At 41.8% G+C, this 23,356-nt stretch overlaps 1 protein-coding gene across 5 annotated transcripts; it reads left to right on the top strand.

Moving 5' to 3' along the window:
- Window positions 1–1,805: 1,805 nt before the first annotated feature.
- On the top strand, window positions 1,806–21,861 carry NOD1 (nucleotide binding oligomerization domain containing 1). 5 transcript variants are annotated; one of them, XM_068205550.1, is made up of 12 exons: window positions 2,147–3,304; window positions 5,151–5,325; window positions 6,529–8,332; window positions 10,390–10,473; window positions 11,495–11,578; window positions 13,129–13,212; window positions 14,833–14,916; window positions 16,973–17,056; window positions 17,678–17,761; window positions 19,808–19,891; window positions 21,272–21,374; window positions 21,411–21,861. In XM_068205550.1, the coding sequence occupies exons 1-11, from the start codon at window positions 3,089–3,091 to the stop codon at window positions 21,342–21,344; spliced, it is 2,856 nt and encodes a 951-aa protein (XP_068061651.1). In that variant the 5' UTR covers window positions 2,147–3,088; the 3' UTR covers window positions 21,345–21,374; window positions 21,411–21,861. The 5 variants fall into 5 exon arrangements, 2 of the variants coding, with proteins under 2 accessions (XP_068061656.1, XP_068061651.1); XM_068205555.1 differs by lacking the exon at window positions 14,833–14,916 and having other exon boundaries at window positions 2,131–3,304; XR_011004266.1 differs by lacking the exons at window positions 21,272–21,374; window positions 21,411–21,861 and having other exon boundaries at window positions 2,125–3,304; window positions 17,513–17,761; window positions 19,808–19,873.
- Window positions 21,862–23,356: the final 1,495 nt, after the last annotated feature.

The following is a 23,356-nucleotide window of genomic DNA, read 5'->3' as shown; positions in this document are numbered from 1 at the left end:
AGATGTGTAACCTAGCATTGTAAAACTGACAGATACTTCCACAAGAGACTTAGCAACCTTGTGTTCCCTCACTGAAAAACTCATATTGAAGCACTGTGGAAGTTGGGGCTCTTTGCAGAAAGAAAGGTGATGGGATGCAGATAAGCTGGAGACCTCATGTCACACACTGGCCTCATGTTTTTAAAAACACCACCAAAAAAAAAAACCCCACAGCACAAATACCCCCAACAACACAAAGAAAGCTCTAGTGAAACAGAATAATACATGTCAAGTTTCTTCATACAGCTGATACATTTTGCTATGAATACATGTAGCAGGAAGTCTTTCTGTTCCAGCACTATTTGAAGTGTTCAGCTCTTCATCTAGTATGGATTTTCTTAGTCTGTGAATAGTGGAAATTTCCATTTTTTCTTATTAAAAAGGACTGATAAAAAGTACTAAGTACTCCAGTACTGGATGGTGTGGGATTTTGCATTATATTTAGTATTTTCATTGAAAATATCACTGAGTATGTCATAATGCAAAGAATTCATATTCCCAGTCCTGACTTCCCTGCTTGGCATTTTTGTTCTTTCTCCTTTTCTCCCTGATGTTTAGCCTCACTTCATATTCCTTTTTGCTTGGTTTCTTGTTTCTCCATTCTCCTGCAGATCACCCTGTGTGAAAGGGAACATGCTCTGTCCTGCAGCATTTGTATGCACACCCCTTCCAGTAGCAAACATGATTTGTACTGACTTGGACATAGTCAGATGCAGGACAGACATCTTTGAGACCTTCTGGTCATTCCATGTTTTTCATGTTCTGTCTTGCTGCTGTATTTCTTCTTTATTTTCTTATGCTCTTTGTAAATGGAACTGAAACAGTGAAGAAAATACTTCTATTTGCTTTGTACACTTGACACCATGTTGGTTCATTCTTATGGTTTTCCAAAGGTTTGTCTCAGTTCTTAAAAATTAGGAAGAAAGAAAATGCATTAGAATAATGTGGTCCTAGAATAGCCAAAGCAATCAAGGAATGTTGGGTGGATGCAGTATCTTGAAAAAATAAGGTTAATATTTTAATTTCATGTTTTAAGATTATGCTATCTCTTTAACTAAAACCTACAACAGTTTAAAGCTAAATGAAGTTTTCGACATGCTCGGTCTTCATTTACAGAATAAGCTTTCTTGAACAAAGAGATGTGCCAGTGTGGGTTCTGGAAAGCTGAGTGACTCAGAAATCAGACACTTCCTTGGGTGGGTCATCTGAATGGGGTAATGAAAGCTTGATTTGTCTGAGTAGATGCAGTCATTTACTGGTGTGGTAAGAAATTAAGATCACTTGGTTACATTCCGTTTGTTGGAAACAGTTTTGTCATTTTGGGAGTTGGCTGTGACCCGGAGAAGTTGTGCTGGGGATTTGCCAGGTCTCAGCCCTTGGAGAGCCCAACTCTTAAGGTAGTTATCTGCATCCATGCAGGTCAGTAACCATAAGTTGGGACCTGTTGGGAAATCCGAGGGGCTAAGCTGATTTGCCCAGCTAGTTTGAGTGTAGATAATTAGTATCACTAATATGCAGTAGCATAAACTGTCTTTCTTAAGCAAGAGAAAGACAAGAGCATCAAGCAAGAGAAGCTTCACTGATGCAGACAGCAGCTTCTGATGTAGAAAACCCATAGAAGCGAGATTGTTCCAGTAGCAGGTCTGGAGCTGTAGCAGATTATTCCAGTAGCAGCTCCTGTGAGCTGGCAGGGCTCAGTTATAGCTTGACAGGGGAATGCTGGGGAGCATTTGAGAAAGTTTACCATCACTGCAAATGTCTTGGGAAATTGTGAGAATTTTGTAGCAGCAGAGTTGGCGTACTTACAGAATTGTTGAAGGGTTTTGTCTTTCAGTTTTGTTAATATGACTGTAATCAGAATCTAAGACCATTCTTCCAGATATTCCTTGACCTGATGAAACAACAGTATGGTTTAATTGTTACTGGGTGTTGTCAGTCATTTGTGTTGATCATGCAGATTCTTGCTGTCTGTGTGAAGGTGATTCAGTTGTGATCTTGGCAAAAAATTAGCTTCCTGCATGGGAAATTGTATGTGCAAGTTTGTACCTAAATAGTACGTAAATGAACTTACTGTTGAATTGTAATTTCAGTATAACTTCATGCCTACAATATGGTGGGCACATTGGCTAAAATTACAAGAAGCCCTGCTATAGTAATACAGTAGAGAGCAGTCTGATCCTGATTCCTCCTGCTTTATGCCTTGTAGAGAAAAATAGGAATAAATGGACATCTAAAAAGAGCTCCCAAGAGGTGATTTGGAGAACAAGGGTATATACACTGTGTATATATTTGCAGACAAGGAGAGGGCATTCATGATAAAGAGTATGGTTTCAAAATAACCTCCCTCCTGGTATTGATGAACCTTGTGTCCTTAGAAGCTAAACTCTTTTCCCTAGTATAGCTAAAACTGCCTCAGAGTTGAGAAGGTCTTGCTTTCACGAACAGTTATTATATTTGCAGCACTTCATACAGTCTCTTGTTGTAACAACGAAAAAGCAGAGTGAATTGCTGCTATAAATTATTTCCTCCTACAAAATTAATTGCTATGAAGTATAATTTTATTCAGTTTATTTCCTTGTCCAGATTATGTTTGGACAGATGCCCTGCTTTGTCTACTGAAACATGAAAAGCTAATAAAAAATACTAAATTATGCATTAGGAACAGGCAATTAATAAGGCAGATGCCAGTGGTGGTGTTTGAGGCAAGCTGGAGTAAAATATTGGTACAGGAGGTAGACTGCCTGTTGTAGATATTTTATTTTTCAAAACCTGAATAAATAAATGGAAGTACCCAAGGAAGAAACATTATTAAGAAGTTGCCCATGATACTACACAGAGTTTGGGAGTATTCTGTGATGTCTAATTGAAGGATGTATATGCATAGAATAAGGTTTAAACTGAGGTTCTGTGCAATTATTTTTTCCAGGCTCGGTGATGTGAAGGACAGATTTCTTGTTTGCCTGAAGTTAAATCCAAGCTGACCTGTCACTACAAACGGACAGTTTTTCAAAGATGAGGCTTGGTGGAGCAGCTTCTTGGTATCTCAACTATGGAAGGCCAACTTTGTGCTAATGTGGACATTTCTGTGAACAAACCTCCAGTAGCAAGCCCTCAGTCCTTCACTGCTTTGCTGAAGGTTCACCGAGAGCTTCTGGTCGGTAGGATCCGAAACACGCAGTGTTTGATTGATAACTTGATTAAGAATGACTACTTCTCCACTGAAGATGCAGAGATCGTTGTCCAGTTTCCTACTCAAGCAGATAAGGTATCATTTTTTTTCTCTAGCCAGTGAAGCTTTTGGTTAAGAGTTCATCTGACAATTTTACATCTAGTGTGTTTTCTAATCTTTCTTGTTTTGGAGTTTTCCCACTCTGTTCTCCGTGGCTGAGTGTCTCCAGCACATCCCTTTCCAGCACGACTGGCACTGCTGGTTATGCCCGTTGGCAGCTGTAAGAATTTAGCAGGGTGATAATTGCTGTTCTGTCCCTCCCAGCTGCAGCTTTGTCCTCTGATAAAGAGGTGGCCACATGGTTGTTAGAGTATAGCAAGGAAAATCTGCTTTAGGATGCTGTGGGATAGATCATCCTGCTTTAGGAGAGACAGAAACGAAATGTTGTTTTAGAAGTCAATGATTGTTTGTTGTCTGTATGAACACCTTCCTTTCTCTTTAAAGACCTATGGACGTTGTAAATGTTTCTGTGGAAAATTGATGTATCCTGGCATATTTGGGGTTTTAATTCATCTTTGGACATCAGTAGCAAGAATTATTTCCTTTCGTTAGGAGAAAATTACAGTTTACACAGTTGGTCTTTGCATCATAACTTGAAACAGCTGAGGAGATTTTTTCCCAGACCAACCAATCAGGCAGCTTCAGAACCCTGTCAGTTAGGGGCAGGCAAACCATAAAAAATTCAAAGACCTTGGACTTCACCAACAGTGCAGATTTTCATAAAATAATCATTCTTGCTGGCATGTTGAAATGGTAACACAGTGCTCGCACTGTGTATAGGGTCAAAGCTGAATAAATGCACGCTGTATGATTATCTCAATTTCTTATTGTTCAGAATAATATGCATGGTTGTTGTACCAAGGCTGAGGGGGAGGCCATGCATCAGGAGTCTAAGCAGAGACAGAGAGCAGGCCACAGTAGTGTAAGTGGACTCTGTGGGAGCTTCTCTGGAAGGCATAAAATTGCTTTTTAGAGCATAAAAATTGTCAAAAAAAATGCTCCATATGTTTGCTGTGCTGTGTGTACATCACCCTGATTTAAGCTCACAAGAGACCACAGTCTCTGGAAACCCTTTGTCTGGTTTAGAACCACATTCTTCATTCATTTCTAGCAAGGGGATCCCAACATTCAAAATGTGTCTCCAGATGACTGCTCTGTCTTGCAGAGGGTTTTATACTAGGACTGCTTTGTACTGGTGCACAGAGATCACCCTCTGCTTTGCCCGTAGAGGTGACACTTTGTGCTGAACTGCTCCAGCCACTGCCTGGTAGCCGTTAGTTTTGGTAATAAGTGCAGGCAGAAGGGCCATTGTACAGAGAGAGCCTCGAGAATTGAGTTGCTGTGTTGGAAGGAAAAGTTGAAGGGTTTTGGCTCAGCATGAAGATCCAGGGAAGGATTCAGCCTATCCTGCTCTGGACCTGGCTGTATCCTGAGGTAAATCCAAATGTGACTAGAGTATTTAAAAACAGAGGGTGAGTTTAGGGCACTGAGAAACCACCTCTATTTTCATTTTAAGCAGCACAGGATTTAAAGTACACTATCTAGCCAAGCTGAGGAAATCCTTTGGGTTCCCTGTTGAGGAGTGGTATTTATCCATTTTGTTTCTGGTTAGTGTGATTGAGCTACAAGTTCAGACCTTAAATTGCAGAACCAACTCTCTCACAGCATCCAAACACAAACGGCAGTTGAGTTTTGTGGTGGTTCCAATTCAGAGCTGGATTTTGATTTCACCTTTTTGAAGCACCAGTTTTGATTCTGGTCCCCTGCTCCAGTCCAGAAAGGATCCTAAAGCAGTTAACAAGTACTACAAGTATTAACAAGTATTATTATTTAAGTGATAAAATGCTGTGTATTAATGATCTTTCCTGTGGTGTTTCTTCAGGTTCGCAAAATTCTAGACCTGGTTCAAAGCAAGGGAGAAGAAATTTCGGAATATTTCGTCTACGTCCTGCAGAAAGTCACTGATGCTTACTATGAGCTTCAGCCTTGGCTGGATGAAATAGGTTACAAGCCTTCAGAGAATATTTGTAGTAAACCTGTGGTAAATACAGATCCAGGTAAGGTCATGCATCTCTATCCCTTCCCTTAGAACTACCCTGCTATGTAGGAAGCTCCAACCAAGTGACAGAAGAGTAAGAGGTTTGGAAAGCACAGCCAGGGAAAATAACTATGTGCCTGCTAGCAGTGGTAGCCAAATTATATCCCCTGTATAACACAAGGATGATGTTGATAAATTACATCCTGTTTTGTTAAACTCAGGCTGTTTCTGCATTTGTTTGTGGGTATGTAACACAATGGCAGAACCACCTGCCAGCTGTAGTATTTTCTAGGCCTCTACTGCAATTTATTAGCAACACTGTCGTGTGTTGGCCCTGGACTAGCCAGTATTTCATGATGAGAACAGTCAAGCAATGAGGCAGGTTGCCCAGGGAGGCTGTGCAGTCTCCATGGGAGTTTTCAAGGTCCAACTAGACAAAGCCCTGAGTAATCTCATGTGATGTCAGAAGTGATCCCGTTCTCAGCCGGAGGTAGGACTAGACCTTCTGAAGTCCCTTCCAACCAGAATTACTGTCATCCTGAATGATCGTTTTTAGCAAACCTAAAAAGCAGAGTATAAATATTGCAGAAATTATTTCCTCTGGAGAGGTTTTTCCATACTACATAAATATAAGAATTACTTTGTCCCCATCTGAAGCAAAATTTCTGTTGAAAAAAACCACAGGCCAACGTTGTGCAATAACTGAGATTCTCTTCTTTTTTTTTTGTCATCTTAAAAAAATCTTTTGAGGTGCCTGGTACTAGGTTTCTAAAATGCATGGCTTCTATTTGCAATAACATAAATGACTAAAGAAGGTAGGAAAGAATAACCACCTACCTGATAGAACTGCAGTTGGAATATAAGTACAGTGAAATCAGTGACCAACAACTCCAACAAGCCTTTGCAGAGAGTTAAGCAGCCTTTAACAAAGGGTCAGGGGCTTGGCTTTGAGTCTCAGCTGAAGGATAGCAGCCCCTTAAACCAATGCAACATCAGTATTGGCTTTCAGGAAGCGGTGGCTCACATGTGACCTTTCTTTAGCACCTGAATTTCCCAAGTGGGTGATGATGGCAGCACAAATAGAATTAATCTGTCAAAGAACCCTTTCAACATTAGAATTACTTTTGATTATTACCCCCTCTGAGTTCCCAGAGAGGTGGGTCATTGTATACATAGGCTTTTAAATAATAGTCTCTTCAATAACAGTTCACTGTCTTTTTAGTTAGCAGGTATTGCCAGAAACTCAGACATGAACTGGGACGGGACTCCAAGTTTTTTATGTTGTACGCTCAGAAGGAGGAGATGCTGCTTGAAGAAATCTACTCCAACAGTATTATGGAGCTGGTCAATTTTACCAATGAGAGTCTTGGCCAGGTGGGTCAATTAGAAGCCCTTTTTGATGATGCAGTTGGGCTAATTAATGAAGATGGAGAGACTGTTTATGTCTACGGTGATGCAGGAATTGGAAAATCCATCTTGCTGCAAAAGATACAAAGCCTTTGGGCCAGGAAGGAATTGGACATAGGGGCCAAGTTTTTCTTCCGTTTTCGATGTAGGATGTTTAGCTCTTTCAAGGAAGATGAAGCCATATGTTTGAAAGACCTGCTCTTCAAATATAATTGCTACCCAGACCAGGACCCCACAGAAGTGTTCCATCACATCTTGCAGTTCCCTCATACAGTTCTTTTCACTTTTGATGGCTTTGATGAGATCTATTCCAATTTTGATCTCAGCAGCGTACCTGAGATATGCTCACCCAATGAACCCATCCACCCCCTGGCACTGCTCGTAAGCCTTCTCAGAGGAAAGCTTCTTAAGGGGTCCAAGAAAATTCTTACCGCCAGGACAGGAACTGAGATCCAAAAAAACATCATTAGGAAGAAAGTGTTGCTCCGTGGTTTCTCCAGGAATAACCTGAAGGAATACACAGCTATGTTTTTCAAAGATGAGCAGCGACGAGCACTGGTATCAAACCAGTTGGAAGCTAACCCAAATCTCTGCAGTTTGTGTTCAGTGCCTTTATTTTGCTGGATTATCTTTAAATGCTTTGAGCACTTCCACTCCATGTTTGACAGCCACGAGCTTCCAGACAGTTCTGTTACATTAACAGATGTGTTTTTGCTCATGATTGAAGTCCACCTGAACCGATCTGTGAAAACAAGTTTGCTGAAGAGCAATATCAGGAGCCAAGCAGAGATGTTCAAATCAAGAAAGGAAAGTCTTCTAGCTTTGGGTAAAATGGCATACAAAGGGATGGAGAACTCTTCCTTTATCTTTGAGCAGGGGGAAGTCTTCTCAGCAAACATCTCTGAAGAAGATTTGCAATTGGGCTTTCTCAGGACAGTTAAAGGTTACAGTGGCTGTGACAGTGAGGCCACTTATGAGTTCTTGCACATAACCCTTCAGTCTTTTTTCACAGCTTTGTTCTTAGTTATGGAGGAGAAGGTGGGTACGAAGGAGTTACTTGAGTTTTTCAATGAATGTTCTTCCCTGGAGACTGCCCAGCCTACTTGCCTTCGTATCCCCTGGTTGAAGAAACAACTAGCAGGGGAGGATCCTTTCCAAAATAAAGAACACTTTAATTTTACCAACATGTTTCTTTGTGGCCTACTTTCTGGACCCAGGCAGAAGCTCTTCAGACATTTAGTTTCGCCCGCGGTCATTAAGAGAAAGAGAAAAACACTCATCACATACCTTGGGGAGAGCATGAAATCCCACCTGAAAGGCTACACTCGGTCCAGGCTTAAAAGCTACAATCAGGTGCAGATGCAGCCCAACTTTGTGTGGATGCTGAGGTGCCTGTACGAGACTCAGAGTGAGAAGGTGGGGAGGATGGCAGCCCGCCGCATGCACGCCAACTACATCAAGCTGGCCTACTGCAACGCCTGCTCTGCTGACTGCAGCGCCATTTCCTTTGTTCTGCACCACTTCCAAAAGCACCTGGCTCTGGATTTGGACAACAACAACATCAATGACTATGGAATAAAACAGCTGCAACCTTGTTTCAGCAAGCTTGCAGTGATCAGGTAGGAGTCTTTGTATGTAAGCAGGTCCTTGCATATTCTTCATTTATTCCACAAACTGGTGGGCTGAAGGAATTGATCTCGCAAGTGGAGAAAGAGGAGGATTAGTGCTGCTGGAAATTAATGTTTCAGATCTTCAGAAATCTTTGTTCATTTAGTCACAGGAGCAGAGAGAAGCTGTGAATTTGGAAACCAAAATGGAAAGGGTGGAAAGAAATCCTTAGAAGCACAGACTGTTTAAATCTGTAGGTTTAGTTAGCTCCATCTCAAATTGTTTTTCTCAGAAGAGGACTTTTATGAGAGAAGGTGCTAAAGAGAAAAAGGAAACATAAGGGCATCCTCCATTATCTGAAGATTGCCTGAGGCCATCTCTGCCCTTGGTCATAAGGGGTAAGGGAGGATCTCCTACTCACAATAACCCTTGATCAGAAGCTCTGAATTTCTTGCTTTTGCATCCTGTCAAAATGTCTGGCTTTCATAGGACAAAAACTATCATGTACATCCATGAAAGCATGTAGTTTACGCCTTCAGATGTGGTGTTTCACTGAGGTGATGTGAAGGGAGGACATGGCTTGGTGTGAACAGGGAGAACTAACTCCACCTCTAACATCATAGGCCAGATTGTTTCACCTCCAGCCCTTTGAGCTTGTACCATGTAGCTATATCTTATTTGTCCAAACATTTAGGTGCAGAAAATCGGGAACTTCATATATATCTTTATTAAAGCTCCTTCAGCCTCATGAGAATTTTTTTAACAATTGTTTTCTTCCTCCTGTTTGGCTGTGGCTTGCCTTGTTTTCCCCTAGAAATAAATCAAAGCCAGTGACTCTTGGTTTTTTCCCCAGTTATTTGCAAATTGACTGACTTCCCAGGAGAAAGCAATAAGGAAACTCCTTGGGAAAATGCATATGTACATAAGACAAAACAAAGAAGAAAAGGCCAGCCTTTCAGTCTTTGTGCCGCTCATGTGATCATGCCATACACAGTGTGATCCTAACACCATCCCCAGCACCAAAACAGTCTTTTAGGTTGCCCTTTTAGGATCCCTTTATGGATCTTCAGATGTTGGAACTTTTATTTCTAATGAGCAATTTCTTCAGGTCAGGAAATGTTGTTTCCAACAACTTAACTATCCCTTTCAAAGAAGCAGGCTGTCCTGATCTGTAGAAATTGGCTGATCTCTCCTGTGTGCTGGTGCATTCCAAAGGGACCAGGTTGCTAACTAGCAAAGGCTAGGGAGGCTGTTGGTGATAAAGGACTCTCAGCAGGAAATCTTCAGCTACTGAGTTTGTGTGCAAACTAAATGTGGTCAAAATGTTTTCATAGGGACAGCTTTGCCCAGAAAATGTGGTTGATGGCAATTGGAATGCTTCACTTGAACCTGTCCATTTAGTGAAGGTGAAAGATCTTGAGAAGTTAGGAAAAAAAATCCCAAAACAACAACAACAACAACAACAAAAAACCCACCCCAAAACAACTGTGAGAAGAAGCATTTTTATTCTATGAATGACTGATATTGATTTGTTTCGTGTCTGGCTGGGACAATAAAATTAGAAACATCTAGCACACCCATGGGAGCACAGTTCTGTTTTCTGGCCAGGGCTTTTCACAACCTTTATTTGGTGAAGCCTGAATGTGTTGTGACTTTCAATATGCCTGGCTTTCACTAAGTACTCGGAGAGAAGATTGCAAGACTAGTAGTTTGGACAGCTTGCTTTTGCTAGGGTGTTAAGCAAACTTTCTTCCTGGAATCACAGTAAGCACAGGAGGAGGGTGAAATGTTTAGCTGGAGTCTGACTTCCTACATTTTATTGTTCTCAGTTCTATGGACAGCTTCCAGAGCATTACCTAGGAGATCTGGGGCTTTCTGATTTTTATCAGTTTTGGAGTGAGCCACATGAATGTGAGCTCACATTTCCCTTAAGAGCTTTTAATATGTGGCATAAGGACCTGTTAAAATATCAGGGAAAAATGCATAGGCCTCCAGGAATTTGTTAACTCACAGGTTATGAACATTTCTCATATGTATTGATTCAGACTTTTCATTCTCTTCTTTCCAGGCTCAGTGTAAATCAGGTCACAGATCACGGCGTAAGGATCTTGTATGAAGAACTCTCCAAGTACCAAATTGTGTCTTTCTTGGGGTACGTACCCAGCTGGGACAAAACACTCAGCAGTGATACTAGAAAATAAAACTCTAGTGCTATCAGTACTGACATGGCAGAGGTGAGGTGGAAACTACAGTTACCTCCTCATTTAAGCAAAGCAGCTTTTTGTGTCAGAAATGATTCTGTGACAGTTCACTGGGACAAGGACCATAGCTTCCTCTCACATCACACTCCCTCACAGCCTCCTGCTGGCATCAAACCCTTCTGTGGCACAGTGTGGACCACTGTCAGGTTACTGAAGTGAGCATGCTAATTTTTATACTGAAAGTCTTCTGCTGTGGAAGGGATAGACTGCAAGCAAGAGCACATGTGTAGTTATAGCCTGCTGTTTTCTCCACTGTAAACTGATTTATTTCAACTATGCAAAGCAGATACAGCTTGGTAGAGACTGCTGTCAGGAAAATGCAGTCTCAAGTGTGGTGTTCATGATACCAATTTCTTTCAAGAGGCTAATTAGTTCTTAATGAAGTTGAAGCTGGAAGGCAAGGCACATTAGCTCTGACTTCCTGCTTTTGGTTAAGTAGCTACATAAAAATGACTTTTTGAAAGGTGAACCTGAATACTAAGAATTGTTTTTCCTCCAGTGACCTAATGTAAGTACAACTCCTCAGGTATCTGCTCTTAAGTAATATTTGCAAGGGGATTTTATGACTTTTAAAAGACCAAAAGTACATTATGGTGTTTTGTCTTTTGACTTATCTTCTGGCAATATTATTTCTGTACTAGCACAGGAATAAAGGGAAGCTTTGTTTGCTTGTGGAGACCATTTATTTTAAAAATTATATAAATATTCATGATTTGCAGTCTGGTCTCCTTATATTTTATATCTAACCCATCACAATATGAATTATATATCAAAATAGAAATACAAGCAACTGTGAATATGTACAAAGCTGCACAGAAAAGATAGATGCTATGTTTGCATCATAAAACATTCAAGCTGTAAATATTTAACGGCAGTAATAACCTATTTTTACCAATGTGATTTTTCTTTAAGCTTATACAACAACCAAATCACTGATGTTGGAGCCAAATATGTTGCAAAATTAATTGAAGAGTGTTCAAGCCTGGAATATGTTAAGTATGTTGGATTTTTTTTCCTTTCTACACTGTCCTAATTAAGGTTAAGCAGCTTGAAAGGGGAGGAGGAGTAGAAATAAAGACAAAAATTGTATTTGAAATAAAATATAATTTAGGTTGCAGCTGTATATTTGTTTTGCAGTAGTCTAGCAGTGGATGGCAGTAGGTGAAACTCTTGAATCCACAGTCTTTTCTGGAATACAGTAGTGAGTTAAAGGAGTGCATGAGACCTGTTCTTTGCCTAAATCCAGTCTGAGCACCTGAGCAAGGCTTCAGTTGTGTATGGACCTTGCAGTTACTTCCAGCAGGCAAATTCCCTTGGATTTAGTACCAAGCTTTTTAGTGTCTGATCTTTTATGGGCCACTGGGGTCAGGCTGTGCTGGTGTCATACCTCAACTTTGGAATCCCCCAAATTCTGTTGGTGAGTTGTTCCCTTTAGTTCCTGGAACTTCCCCAGATAAGAGTGTCTGGCCGTGCACATTGGTTGGACGTAAAGGTAGATCATTAACCAATGGTTTAATTGTGACCACAGCAGAAACCAGAGGTAACTGTGGCAATGTCAGCTTTTGAAGGGAATATAGGAACAGGCAGCCAGGGACTCTTGGGTTCTAGTCCTTGTTCTACCACTGACTTGGTCTGAAACCCTGCTCTGGCCATATCCTTCCTACTTGAAATTTTTGCAGAATTTTGAAACCCAGGAGCACTTAGTTCTTTCACTGCTTTGACACTGCTTTGCTTATTTAGTGTAGCTTTCACAAAAAAAAGCCTGTTGAAAGATGGTTGCTTTCAGGCTACATAGTAACCCTAGAGATTATTTTGAGATAGAGTGCACATTCATGTGCCCAAAGTCAGCCAAACAAGACAGTTTTATGTAAATGTAGTGGCTTGGGGGTTGTGGGGGAGGGTTGGGGGTTTGGTCTGTTCTTTAAATCAATCTATATGCAATTATCTCTCCCTTGAACTCCACCCATTTGATATCCACGTAGGCCAAAAACAGAAAAGGCCTTGTGTAAAATGCCAGCCGGTGACTGACTGCTGCACTGACCTATGCCACTGCCTAAAGCCTGTGCTTACAACAGAAGGACTTGAAATTCTTGCAGTCTGTGCCTATCAGCTGCAGTCTCCTCTGGAAACACACAGTCAAGAAATATTCTGTTCCCTGTGGCATCATGAAACACGCTGCATGTAATTCATGAGCTCTGTAGCAATTGCTGATAGTATGAATTATGTTAAAAACAAGGCTGGGGTCCTTGCCCCGAGTTCCTAAAGCTCATTTCTAACATACTGAGCACCAAACCCAAGACTCTACTGCAGTACTTCTGATTTGGAGGGCTGACATGCAAAATATGCAAAAGACAACATAAAATTGTGTCTTTTGGTCAAAGGTCAAGTGCTTGCAGTATTTTTTTCACTCTGGGTTAATCTTTGATAACTGCAGGTAACCTCCAGAGTTAATTAGCCTTAAATACTCATGTGGCTTTCTGAACTGGTGTACTGATAGCTGCACTGTTGTAAGTGATGCACCTCATCAATTTCTGTACTTTGTGCAGAATAGGAGCAAATAAAATAACGAGCGAAGGAGGGAAGTGCCTTGCCCAGGCCATCCAGAAGAGCAGGACAATGTTTGAAATTGGGTAAGTTGAGTGCTAAAGAGCAGAAGTTAGGGCTTAATCTTGGCCAGGCACCTGTAAATCCCTTAGGATTCTTTTTTTCATGCTTATCTTCTTTCCTCCTTCTATTCCTTCCCTCCTCAACAGCAGCATTAGAACAAATGAGTATAGAAGCATAGCCACATTTTCCATGGAAAAGGAGGGCTGCTTTGTTGTTCTTCATTCACACAATGTTTGGTTTGAATTTTGGCATCTGTTTTTTTCTTTTTCACTGTTCTGACAGAACCTTGAAGGAGAAACAAACAAACAAGAGGACAGGATGTAGAGCTAGCCACTTTCTTTATTGCAGCACAACTCCTCTAGAGATACTTGGTTATTTTTAAGTCTGTATGGTTTTATGACAATTGGCACTGCATCTAGTTATTGAGTGTCATTATTAAACCTGTCAAACCTTCTGCATCACATCCTGATGAAGTTGTGAGCTGGGAGAATAAAAGGGAATTCATATAGTCCTTTTCTCTTAGGCTAACTTTGCCTAACTGCAAAGTGCTGTTATTGGAGAAAGGTCTGAATGTACTCCAAACCTTTAGTTCCTGCCCTGTTTCTCAGGAAAGGTGCTAGGTTTGATTTTTTTTTTTTTCCCTTGTGGCAAATCTCAGTTTCTCTTTTCACTGTACAGGAGAACACATTTCTTAAAATTCAGTACTTGAATACATGGAATTAAAACCTCTGCTTGGCCATTGTGAAAATCACAGTAGCCATGAAACATGGAAGTTGGATTTGTACAATCAGATTTTTGGCCTTTAATTTTGTTGTTCTACAACATTTCACAAATACAATGAGCAACCCGCACACTTCCATATAGCTGTGTCTGCTGTGCTCTACTTGCTGTAATTTCAGTGAAGGACTCCTATTTTCTCCCTGTGGAGGAGATGATCACTCCAAATGGACTTAGGATAGCTTGGACAGAAATGTTTAAATAGCAAACTGTGCTGGCTCTGAAGGACAAGGAAATTCTGGGGAACTTACTGGAAGCCTGTGTGTTTAGATACCACAGAGCTCAACTGATTTTAAAAGAGCTGCCAACTAATTACCCATAAGCTGAGTGTGGCTCTGAGTCAACAAGCCAGGATCCCTGTAAAAACCCAACAACATAGACCTCAGCAGAGGTGTTTTCAAACTTCATAAAACAGGATGAATTTTCAAAGTGGTTAGTCTGCATAGAAGGGATTTGAACAGGTACTCCTCGTTTCTGATCAAATCTCTCCAGCTTATACCATGTTACCTTCTCTCACAAAATACCTCTTGTGTAATCAAGGGTTGTTTTGCCATTGGAAATACTATTTCTTACCAGTGTGCAGCAAGGTGATCCTGAAAGCATTCCTGCTGCAGCAGGCTATCTCCTAGAGCTGCCTCTGTGCTGTGGCCTGAGGGTGCTGGTGAGTCAGCAGAGGTTACTGGTGCAATGTGCAGGCAGTGGAACATTCCTGCCTCAGTGGGGAGGGTACCTGCCAGGTTCCTCACAAGCCTGAAAGACTGTGAAGTAATCAGGAAGGAGGGGAGGGGAGAGAAACAGGGAGAATGCATTGCCAAGAGTCAGTAGGGCAGCACAACTGATATCGCATGTTCTCCTCTCTTCACTAGGATGTGGGGTAATCAAGTTGGAGATGAAGGAGCAAAGGCATTTGCAGAGGCCCTGAGGAACCACCCCAGGTTAACAAACGTGAGGTAAAACACCGGCAGAGCCAGGAAGCTCGGTCTAGTGGTGGCTTTTCCATCCTGCTGTGAAGCAATGACTCTTCCCACCAAGGGTTGGCTTGGAATGCCATCTGGTATTGCAGCCTTTGCTGTGCAGCCAAGAGGTCCCTGGCGCAAATGAGAGGCCAGACTCTGTCAAAAAGGCCTGTGCAGCCTTTAGGCAAGTTAAAAATACCACATGACAGGCATCCTTTCCTCCATGTGCACCTCCTCCCCTCATGCTGCACAGAGTCCTGGCGTTTGTGGAGGCACATGGTCAGTGGGTGCCATTTTGATCTGGGAGCAATAGCAGGAGGAGGCACCAGCTGTCAGAATCGGGTTCCCAGTGAGCTCAGTATTAACAGTTTCTGTTGAGAGAGTGCAGTGGCTCTTACCAAAGTAAGTTTTAGGCCATAATATGAGGGGCTGGGACATTCTTACATTTGGGCTCATCTTGTGCTCCAGTGGAGCTACACCACCACACATTCAGTGCTAGTGAAATGTCATCCTCACTGGAGGTCAGGGATGGATTTCAAACCAGCCTTCTGGAAGCCATAACACAGGTGAGGTTGGAAGCACAGCAGAAACCAGTGTGTTAAACAGTCCATTCCCTACTAAACTTTCAAATGCTGGCTAGGGATTTAAAGATTTAAAGATGTTTTGGAGTCCCTCCACACAGCTGGAGCACTGGGTTCATGGTGACCCTTTCTATTTGTCTCCCAGTTCCACTGGCCTCCACGGTGAGGGAGCAGGCAAGGCTCCTTAGTTTCCCCACAAGGTGGCACATGGCACTAGTTTCTTCAGAAATACTCTGGGAGTTTGGGGATCTCTGGAGAGTTTATTGCTGCCACTTCAGATCCAGGGATTTCAGAGCTGGTGCCTTGTCCTCTTTTCTGCAAGCGGGTAGTCAAGCTTAAAAATTAAAAGCTAAACAGGTGCAGTGACCTAGATATATTTAAACTTAAAAGCCATCTGAAATAGCCATCTTCCCATAATTGCACAATCCATCCAGATGCATCAGCCTTGAAAGAAAACATTTTGAACTTGAATCAGAGCTCAGGGATTCTCAGACAAGAGCAAATATGCTGATGAATGTGTTTGCAGAAATAAAGAGGAGTAACTGCGCTGTCTCGAGCTTGGGTTTGCTGGCACTTGTGCAAGGTGAATCCTCTGCTCTGCAGTGTACTTGCTCTTGGCTTCATTTCTTATCTCCCACTGGCTAATCTTGCTCCATGATTAGAATTCATAGTAAGCACCTGTGGTAGCTTTATGTGAAGACCAAGGGAAGGTAATCCCTACTACATCAGTTTACTTTATTTGCCATTTTTAGGCCCAGGCATGACAGACTGAGAATATCGAGTTTAAGCTGAAGCTAGGAGGGACTCATGCCAATACATACTTGTGCCATTGCTCTACTTGATTCCCCTTTCTATATTTTTTGAGGCCTTGCATTATTTTGAGGAGGGAGATGCTTTTTGAACTCCAAAAGCCCAGAGCATAACTTTAACTGGATGATTTTGCCAATGTCTATTCAAAGAATGAAGGGCAGACTAAGAAATGTTTGTGGTTTGTAATGGAAAGCATTTACAAGCTCATCTCTCCATACACAGCAGAAGGTGGTGTATTTGGAAGAATGAAGTATTTGGATGCCTGAAGGACTTAACAGACAAAGTGCCCAGTTCGTACAGGGATGACAAATGCATGTAAAAACCTGTGTACTGCTAAGCACAACTCTTTGTCCTTGTTCAGAGCCTCAACTCTCAAAATTGCTGGGTGCAACTCTCCTGTCGGCCCCAAGAGCACAACTCACTGATAGCAAACCTTTTGGACTGTATGAAAGACCTGCACTTGGGCTGCAGACTGTGAACCGCTCTCACTTGTATAAGTTGTAAGGGCTCACTGGTTTGTGAAGTATGTGAGCCTTTGAAACACACAAAATGCTGAGCTGTACATCTGGGAAGTAGATCATCCAGGATATTCCCTTGTATTTGGCAGTGGGAGAGCCAAGTGGTGCTGCTTCTTAGACATTTGTATCTTTATTTCACAGTCTTGCATTCAATGGCATCACAACAGAGGGAGGCAAAAGTATTGCTGAAGCCATGCAGCATAACAACTCCGTGAGGATATTCTGGTAATTGACAGTGTGGTCTCTTTCTCCTCTGCTTCCTTTTCCAGAGCAAAATGCTGGTTTATGTCCTCCAATCCCATTGCCCTTCCTACTCTCCCTCCTCCTTCTCTCCCTGCCCTCATCCCCTATGCCTTCCCTATCAGCAAGCTATAAGATATCCCTTTGGAAGAATGTGGGCATGGGTAATGGATCAGCAGCACATGTCCTTTGGGATACATTCCAGTGACCCAGTGTCATGCCTCGTTCTTCTCCCTCCAACTTGCTTTCCCCATCTTCTCTGCTTTCCATCATCTGAAGTCAAGTTCTTTGTCGTCAGTTTTTGCACCTGTACAGTGTTGTCTGTACCTTTTCCCATTACACCTCATTCACCTTTTAGACACTAAAGCATCATGAGAAAGTGTCACTAGAACATTGCTCAGAGAAATAAAGATCTGATACTCTTGTCTCTTTTACCTCCAGGGCTTCTCTTCAATATCTCTTTGTGTCCAGCCTTTACAAATTGCTCAGGGCAGGAACAACACATCCCCCATTGGCTGTCTAAAGCTAAGTCACAGACAAGCTGCAAAAACAGGGGGCTGAAAAATAATGTCAACATCCTAAGTGAACATTTTCTCTCCCACTTAGGTTGACTAAAAACGAGCTGGATGATGAGGCAGCAATGAGTTTTGCAGAGATGCTAAAGGTCAACAAGAAACTGGTGCATTTATGGTGAGTTACATTCCACAGTGGCACAGGCTCTTTGGCAGTCACGACATTAAAGCTGCACCTTCCAAGTCTGTGTAGGTCTGGATGCAGCTGACTGCTTGTAGACAGTTCTAACAGGAAGTTAATAAAGCTGTTGTCTAGCATTTGGAACCTGCTTCCATACAGGGAAAAGTTCAAACTGTTCATGGTAACTTTCAAACTAATGATTGATTTCATCTCTCATTAGGGGAACAGTACCGGCCTCAAAATCAAAAGTTTCAAAAAAAAGAAAACCAAAACCCCAAGCAAACAGCTAGAATAGAATAAGGTTATTACAATTCTTTTTGTTTATCATCATGCTATGAAAGTAACTCTTCAACCAAGAACCTGCATGACACAATTAGATATGTGTCGCATTTGCCCTATGCTTTCTTTTTGGGCTAGCAATAAACTGATGCAAGACACTCATCTCCAAGACATCAATACCCAGGAAACCAGGAATTATTTCTAGCAATCACAGTAAGACTTCTTACACTTCTAAGAAAACGAAGCACTGGCTTTTCTAATCTAGAGGTTGCAAATGGATAGGGTTGGGCAGATGCGAGCTGTAAAAAAAAATAGCCATCCATTCATTTCAAGTGATCCAAGGGAACATCAGACATGGAGTCCCTTTGTATGCTTTCCAAAGACTTGGCTGACCACACTCTAGCACACTCCCTGTATTAATCCTAGTTCCAGCCCCTTAGGAAGCATGCTGGCTGTCATGGGTGCCAAGTACTCGTAGCCTCTTTTGAAAGCAGCAGAAGCTGTGGTGCCCATCACCCTGAAAATGAAAAAAACAATGGGGGAAGTGCTTGGTTTCTTTGTGCACAGCTGCAGATATAATTCACTGAGAAGTTTGGGTTGAATTCATCATAAAACTTAGCCCAGCCAAAGCAGGCATAGTAATCAAGATAAGTGTCTTTGTCATGGCTCAGTGTTGTCCAAGGGTGTCTGCCAGTGGACAAATTGATATCCTGTTTTGTTGATTGCACCAGTGGATACCTCCAAAAGGTGGTGACCTATATAGATAGTTGAACCTGAGGCCGAGTTAAAGTCTTTTTCCAGTAGCTGAAAGATTCTACTGGATCCCTTTGCATTTTGATTCATATACCAAGTGCAAAAACTCCTTTAATGGAATGCCTCCTTCCCTCCCTCCCTAAGAGATTGTTCAATACACTCCAATTTTCAGCCTCATCCTGAATCCTGAGGGATTCATGCAACCAGTCACATGGAATGGTACAGCTGTGGGGCTCACCATGGTAGACTGAAAGGTGAGTATTGAATTAAGCTAGGCTGATGAGTATTTTTATACTCATGCTGATGAGTGGCCTCTGTTCATCTTTAGCTAGTGGGATGGTCTACAGTGGTTAGTAAGAGTTACCTACTGCTTCATCAGTTACACTACTTGAGGATCTTACGTATGTTTTTTTTTTCCTTCCCTAAGCTCAGATGAGACATAATTTGTAGCTGGTAAGTTGGCTTCACTAGGACTTGCACCTGCTCATATCAGAGTCAAAACCAGTGCTTTATTTTTCAAAGATCTTGTTGGTCTGATAAACAAGACTGGAGGATTTGGCAGCTTCTAGATCATAACTGCTAAAACTCTAGGTCTACACAGGGTCTGTAGTCAGAATTTTCTGTACATCACTTAAAAATGTCTCACAGTCTTCTTAGTAAGAAAGCAGAGCTGAGAGGTTTGTCTGTCTCAGTCTAAATACCACAATCCCATACCGCTAGTGAACATAGTGGAAATTTGTCAGCTGTGTAATTAAAATTGCTCAGTATCTCCAGAATGGGACTACATGCAAGAGTAAAAGGAAAAGATTAATACTCTGAGCTCTGTTTCTGAAAGTGCATGTGGGGCATTTGACCAATACTGTGTACCATTCTCACAGATAAAATCACAGTAATTTTCTTGTGCAAGGAGCAAAGACAGCTTTGCTCCTTGATGTCAAGCTGAGCATAGGATGTGCATGTGCTGCAAATTAGTTTGCATGTTAGATTGACATGAAATGCCTTTTTTTTTAGGCTTATCCAGAATCAAATTACAGCCAAAGGGGTGAAGTGCCTCAGCGAAGCTCTCAAGGAGAACACAACTATTCAAGAAATCTGGTAAAGGTCCCTTTCTCAAAGGGTCACTTTGTAAACTTCCTTTCCCTTTAAAACCCTATTGGCCTTACTACTTCCCAACCTAAAAAATTCAGAGCAAGTTTATGCAAGGCAGGGGTTGTAGTTCCAGCTGTGGATTTCAAACAGGTAAAAAGCCACTGCCATTGAAACATTTTCTTGTGTGTTATGAATGTCAGGCGGTTTTCTTGGTTCACATCTCTTTGTACCACTGATTTTCAGAACGTGTGTGTTTGCAGAATCAGGGCCTGAATTTACAGACCAAGTTTTGCTTGTTGTTTTTATTTTTAAACAACTGCTTTTCAGGACCTAAATGCCAAACGAGCAGGAGATGGTTATCTTTAATCAGTATTACTAGTCTGGTTCTCAGAATTTGTGCTCGGACTTTTTTGGGCGGTGCTCCAAACATACTGAAAGTGCTAAGCTACAGGGAGATTAACTTTTTAGGATTTGTTTGTTTTAGATTAGGTGGGCATCACATAGTCACATATATACATTTAAGGCAGGAAGCCAAATACCACATTCCTTCCCTCACCTCAGAGCGCTCAGGAGTCAATAGAACTGAGCTGGTTTTAGCACTGCTGCTTTATTATTGAACATGAAATTTATTTTTATATATATATATTTGTTTTAGTGAAAGGACACTGAATTCTTGCTTAGAAAGACAATGACTCACTGTCTGACTAGTGTGTTCCCTGGAGATGTGGAAGAGGTAGTTTTTCCAAAAGCCACTGTCAGCTTTCGACTGCAGAAGAGGCATCAACTCCCCCTCAGATCATTCTGAATCTTCAGACTGAAATCTGTCTTTTGATTCTGGCCTGAATGTTCAGAGGCTTTCATTAACCCAAGTAATTTCATAAATCTGCATGCTTTAATGGATTTCAACATTTCTGAGAACAGCGCTTAACTAGGCTGCTCATTTTCAGGGGTGTAAGTATCAATTTAGATTATCTTTACATAGCCAGAATTGAAAATTTTGCTATCGGTCATTTCACATTTATAATGCCTGAGTACTTCACAGAATTTTCTTCCCATGTTGTCTGGAGACTTTAAATATCTTTAAACCAGCCCAGTGCACAGTAAGAGCCTTTGTCAACTCTGTGCTGCTTGCTGAATTGCAAACAGCTGGGTTTCCAATGCCAAGTTCAGGTGTGTCTTCAGGTTTTGTTTCTGAGGGAAAAGCCTTGTTCCTTGGATGTGCAGTGGGAACAGCACTGCTGTATCCAGCATAACACCCATTCCCAGGTGAGAAGCGTGCAGCCCACGTGGCATTGCAAACCTCTGCATCAAAGATGGTGCACATAGAAGATGGGCAACAGTCACTACCTTACTTGCGCTCACACCCCTTTTGTTGTACTTCTCCAGCTTGAATGGGAACCTGATAAGCCAAGAAGAGGCCAAAGCTTTTGAAAATGAAGAGCGGATCATCTGCTTTTGAATGAGGACTTCCCTATTTTGCCAAGTTGGTGTTAACAAGGGTTACTCCTACACTTGGACTGCAGAGTTTATAAAGGGTTACTCCTACACTTGGACTGCAGAGTTTATAAAGGCATCAATCTACAGTGCTCGTGGCAGGAGAGAGATATACAATAAGCTGCCTTTTTATGAACACACTGCACTCCCTCAGCTCCATACCTTACTCTGCATGTTATTTTTAATCCTTTTGGTGAGTGGGAAGTTGCCTGGGTAAATAATTAATGTTTGTTGGGTGCTTTGAAGATGAAATGCAAAGTGTTAACAGGCTAGATCCACTGGCAGGTGTATGCATTTTGATAACTGAGTTTAGATCTGTTCTGTACAGTGATGTAAATAATCTCTTAACTTATTTATACACGTAAATAAAGACACACAAGTGTACATGTGCAAGAAAGGGTGCAAGATGCACAAACTCCACCAGCTCTGAGTATTACCTGCCTCAGAACTGAAAATGAATATATACACAGCTTTACCAGAAACAGTATCTACAGTAGTTGCTTGGTGTGTGTGTTTTGAACATGAATCCCTTCTTCCTGCCTAGAAATTAGGTCGCTATTTCTCCACTTACTACAGGCAGCATCATAGACACTGCTTTTTTTTGTTGTTGGGTTTTTTTGGATGGGTAGAAATGGATGCATCAGGCTCAGATTACTTTCAGCAATCTTTTTTTTTTTCCCATATCAAAGCCAATCTGTTTTCTTTCACGCAACCAGAAGCCCTTACTGCCATCACTGTAAAACCATAACACGGGCAGTAAACCACTTCTGCTTCAAATTTCCAGAGGGCTGCATAGAAACAGCTGCCTCCTGTTTCCACAGTGTTTGTTCTGGGGAGGGGGTCTGGAGAGAAATGTGAACAATTAATTAGCAGGCTGTTCATTGCCTTGGCTCCTGGCCTAGGCTCCGTGCTGGTGGCATTACACCAATACCACGTTGCCCAGCATCAGTGGGGAGAAAGGACGATTGAAAATCAACTGCGTCAAGTAGAACTCCCTCTCCCAGCAACAGGCAAGCACACAGGAGGATTGAGATTGGCTTGGAAAGCTTTTAGTCTTTGCTTGAATCAGTGGACAGAGCAAGGCAAGGGGTAGTTGTAATAATAAGGACCAGCAGGAAAACATTATCCATTATCCTCCCCCAAATGATTTTTGTTTAAGGAGTGTAACTTTAGAGGCTTTAAAAGAAAACAGTTAGCAAAGGAGTGGGGTATTTGATTATTTTTTGTGGGAGCTTTATAAACTCAAACTCTACCTCACAGTGTAGGGGGTAGAGTTTGAGTTTATAAACCTAAAATGGAAAAGTGTGAGCCATTTTCCTTCCTTCTCCCATGTTACCATCCCCCCTCCCCAAACTTTGAGAAACAATTCTCCATTTGCTGACTAACCCACAAAATCTTGGTAGGTTGGAAAAAGAATCTCCAGTTAAAATGCCAAACTAATGAACCCTCACCACCCCATCTCCCAAATCCTGCCCCACGAAGCAAAGAAAATGCTTGCTTTGTAGGTCAGAGCTTCTCCATTTCCTATGTGGTAGCAAACCTTTCTACTCCCTTCAGCTCCTTAACACATTTTCAAACATTCACTGGGCTTCTCACAAAACCTGCAGTTATAAAGGAAAAAAAGGGAAGAAAACCAACTTCGTTATTTTTCAGTGGCTTTTCCTCTGTGTCTGTGGTATCAACACTGATTTTTCACAGGGAGACAGATGAGGTTTTTCAACCATGCTAGAGGGAACTCAGCTAACTTGAATGATTTCTGCACCTGAGCCATTTGTTTACTGAAGCAAAAGGGCACACAGTTACAGATGAGCTGGATTTCAATTGCCAAAACAACTGCCAAAGCAAAGCCTTCAAAGACTTCTCAGTGACTTTAACAAATCAGAGACTCATGCATCTTGTCAAAGTGTGTTTTGCCAGCCTACTGTGATGGAAGGGAGAAGATACTGGTGCAAGGAAGGTCCTTCACCAGAGGTGTAA

This window comes from Anomalospiza imberbis, chromosome 1, assembly GCF_031753505.1.
Source record: "Anomalospiza imberbis isolate Cuckoo-Finch-1a 21T00152 chromosome 1, ASM3175350v1, whole genome shotgun sequence".
NCBI lineage: Eukaryota > Metazoa > Chordata > Aves > Passeriformes > Viduidae > Anomalospiza > Anomalospiza imberbis.
Note: the sequence above shows the minus strand (reverse complement) of the source record. Positions and strands in the feature narration are given on the sequence as shown.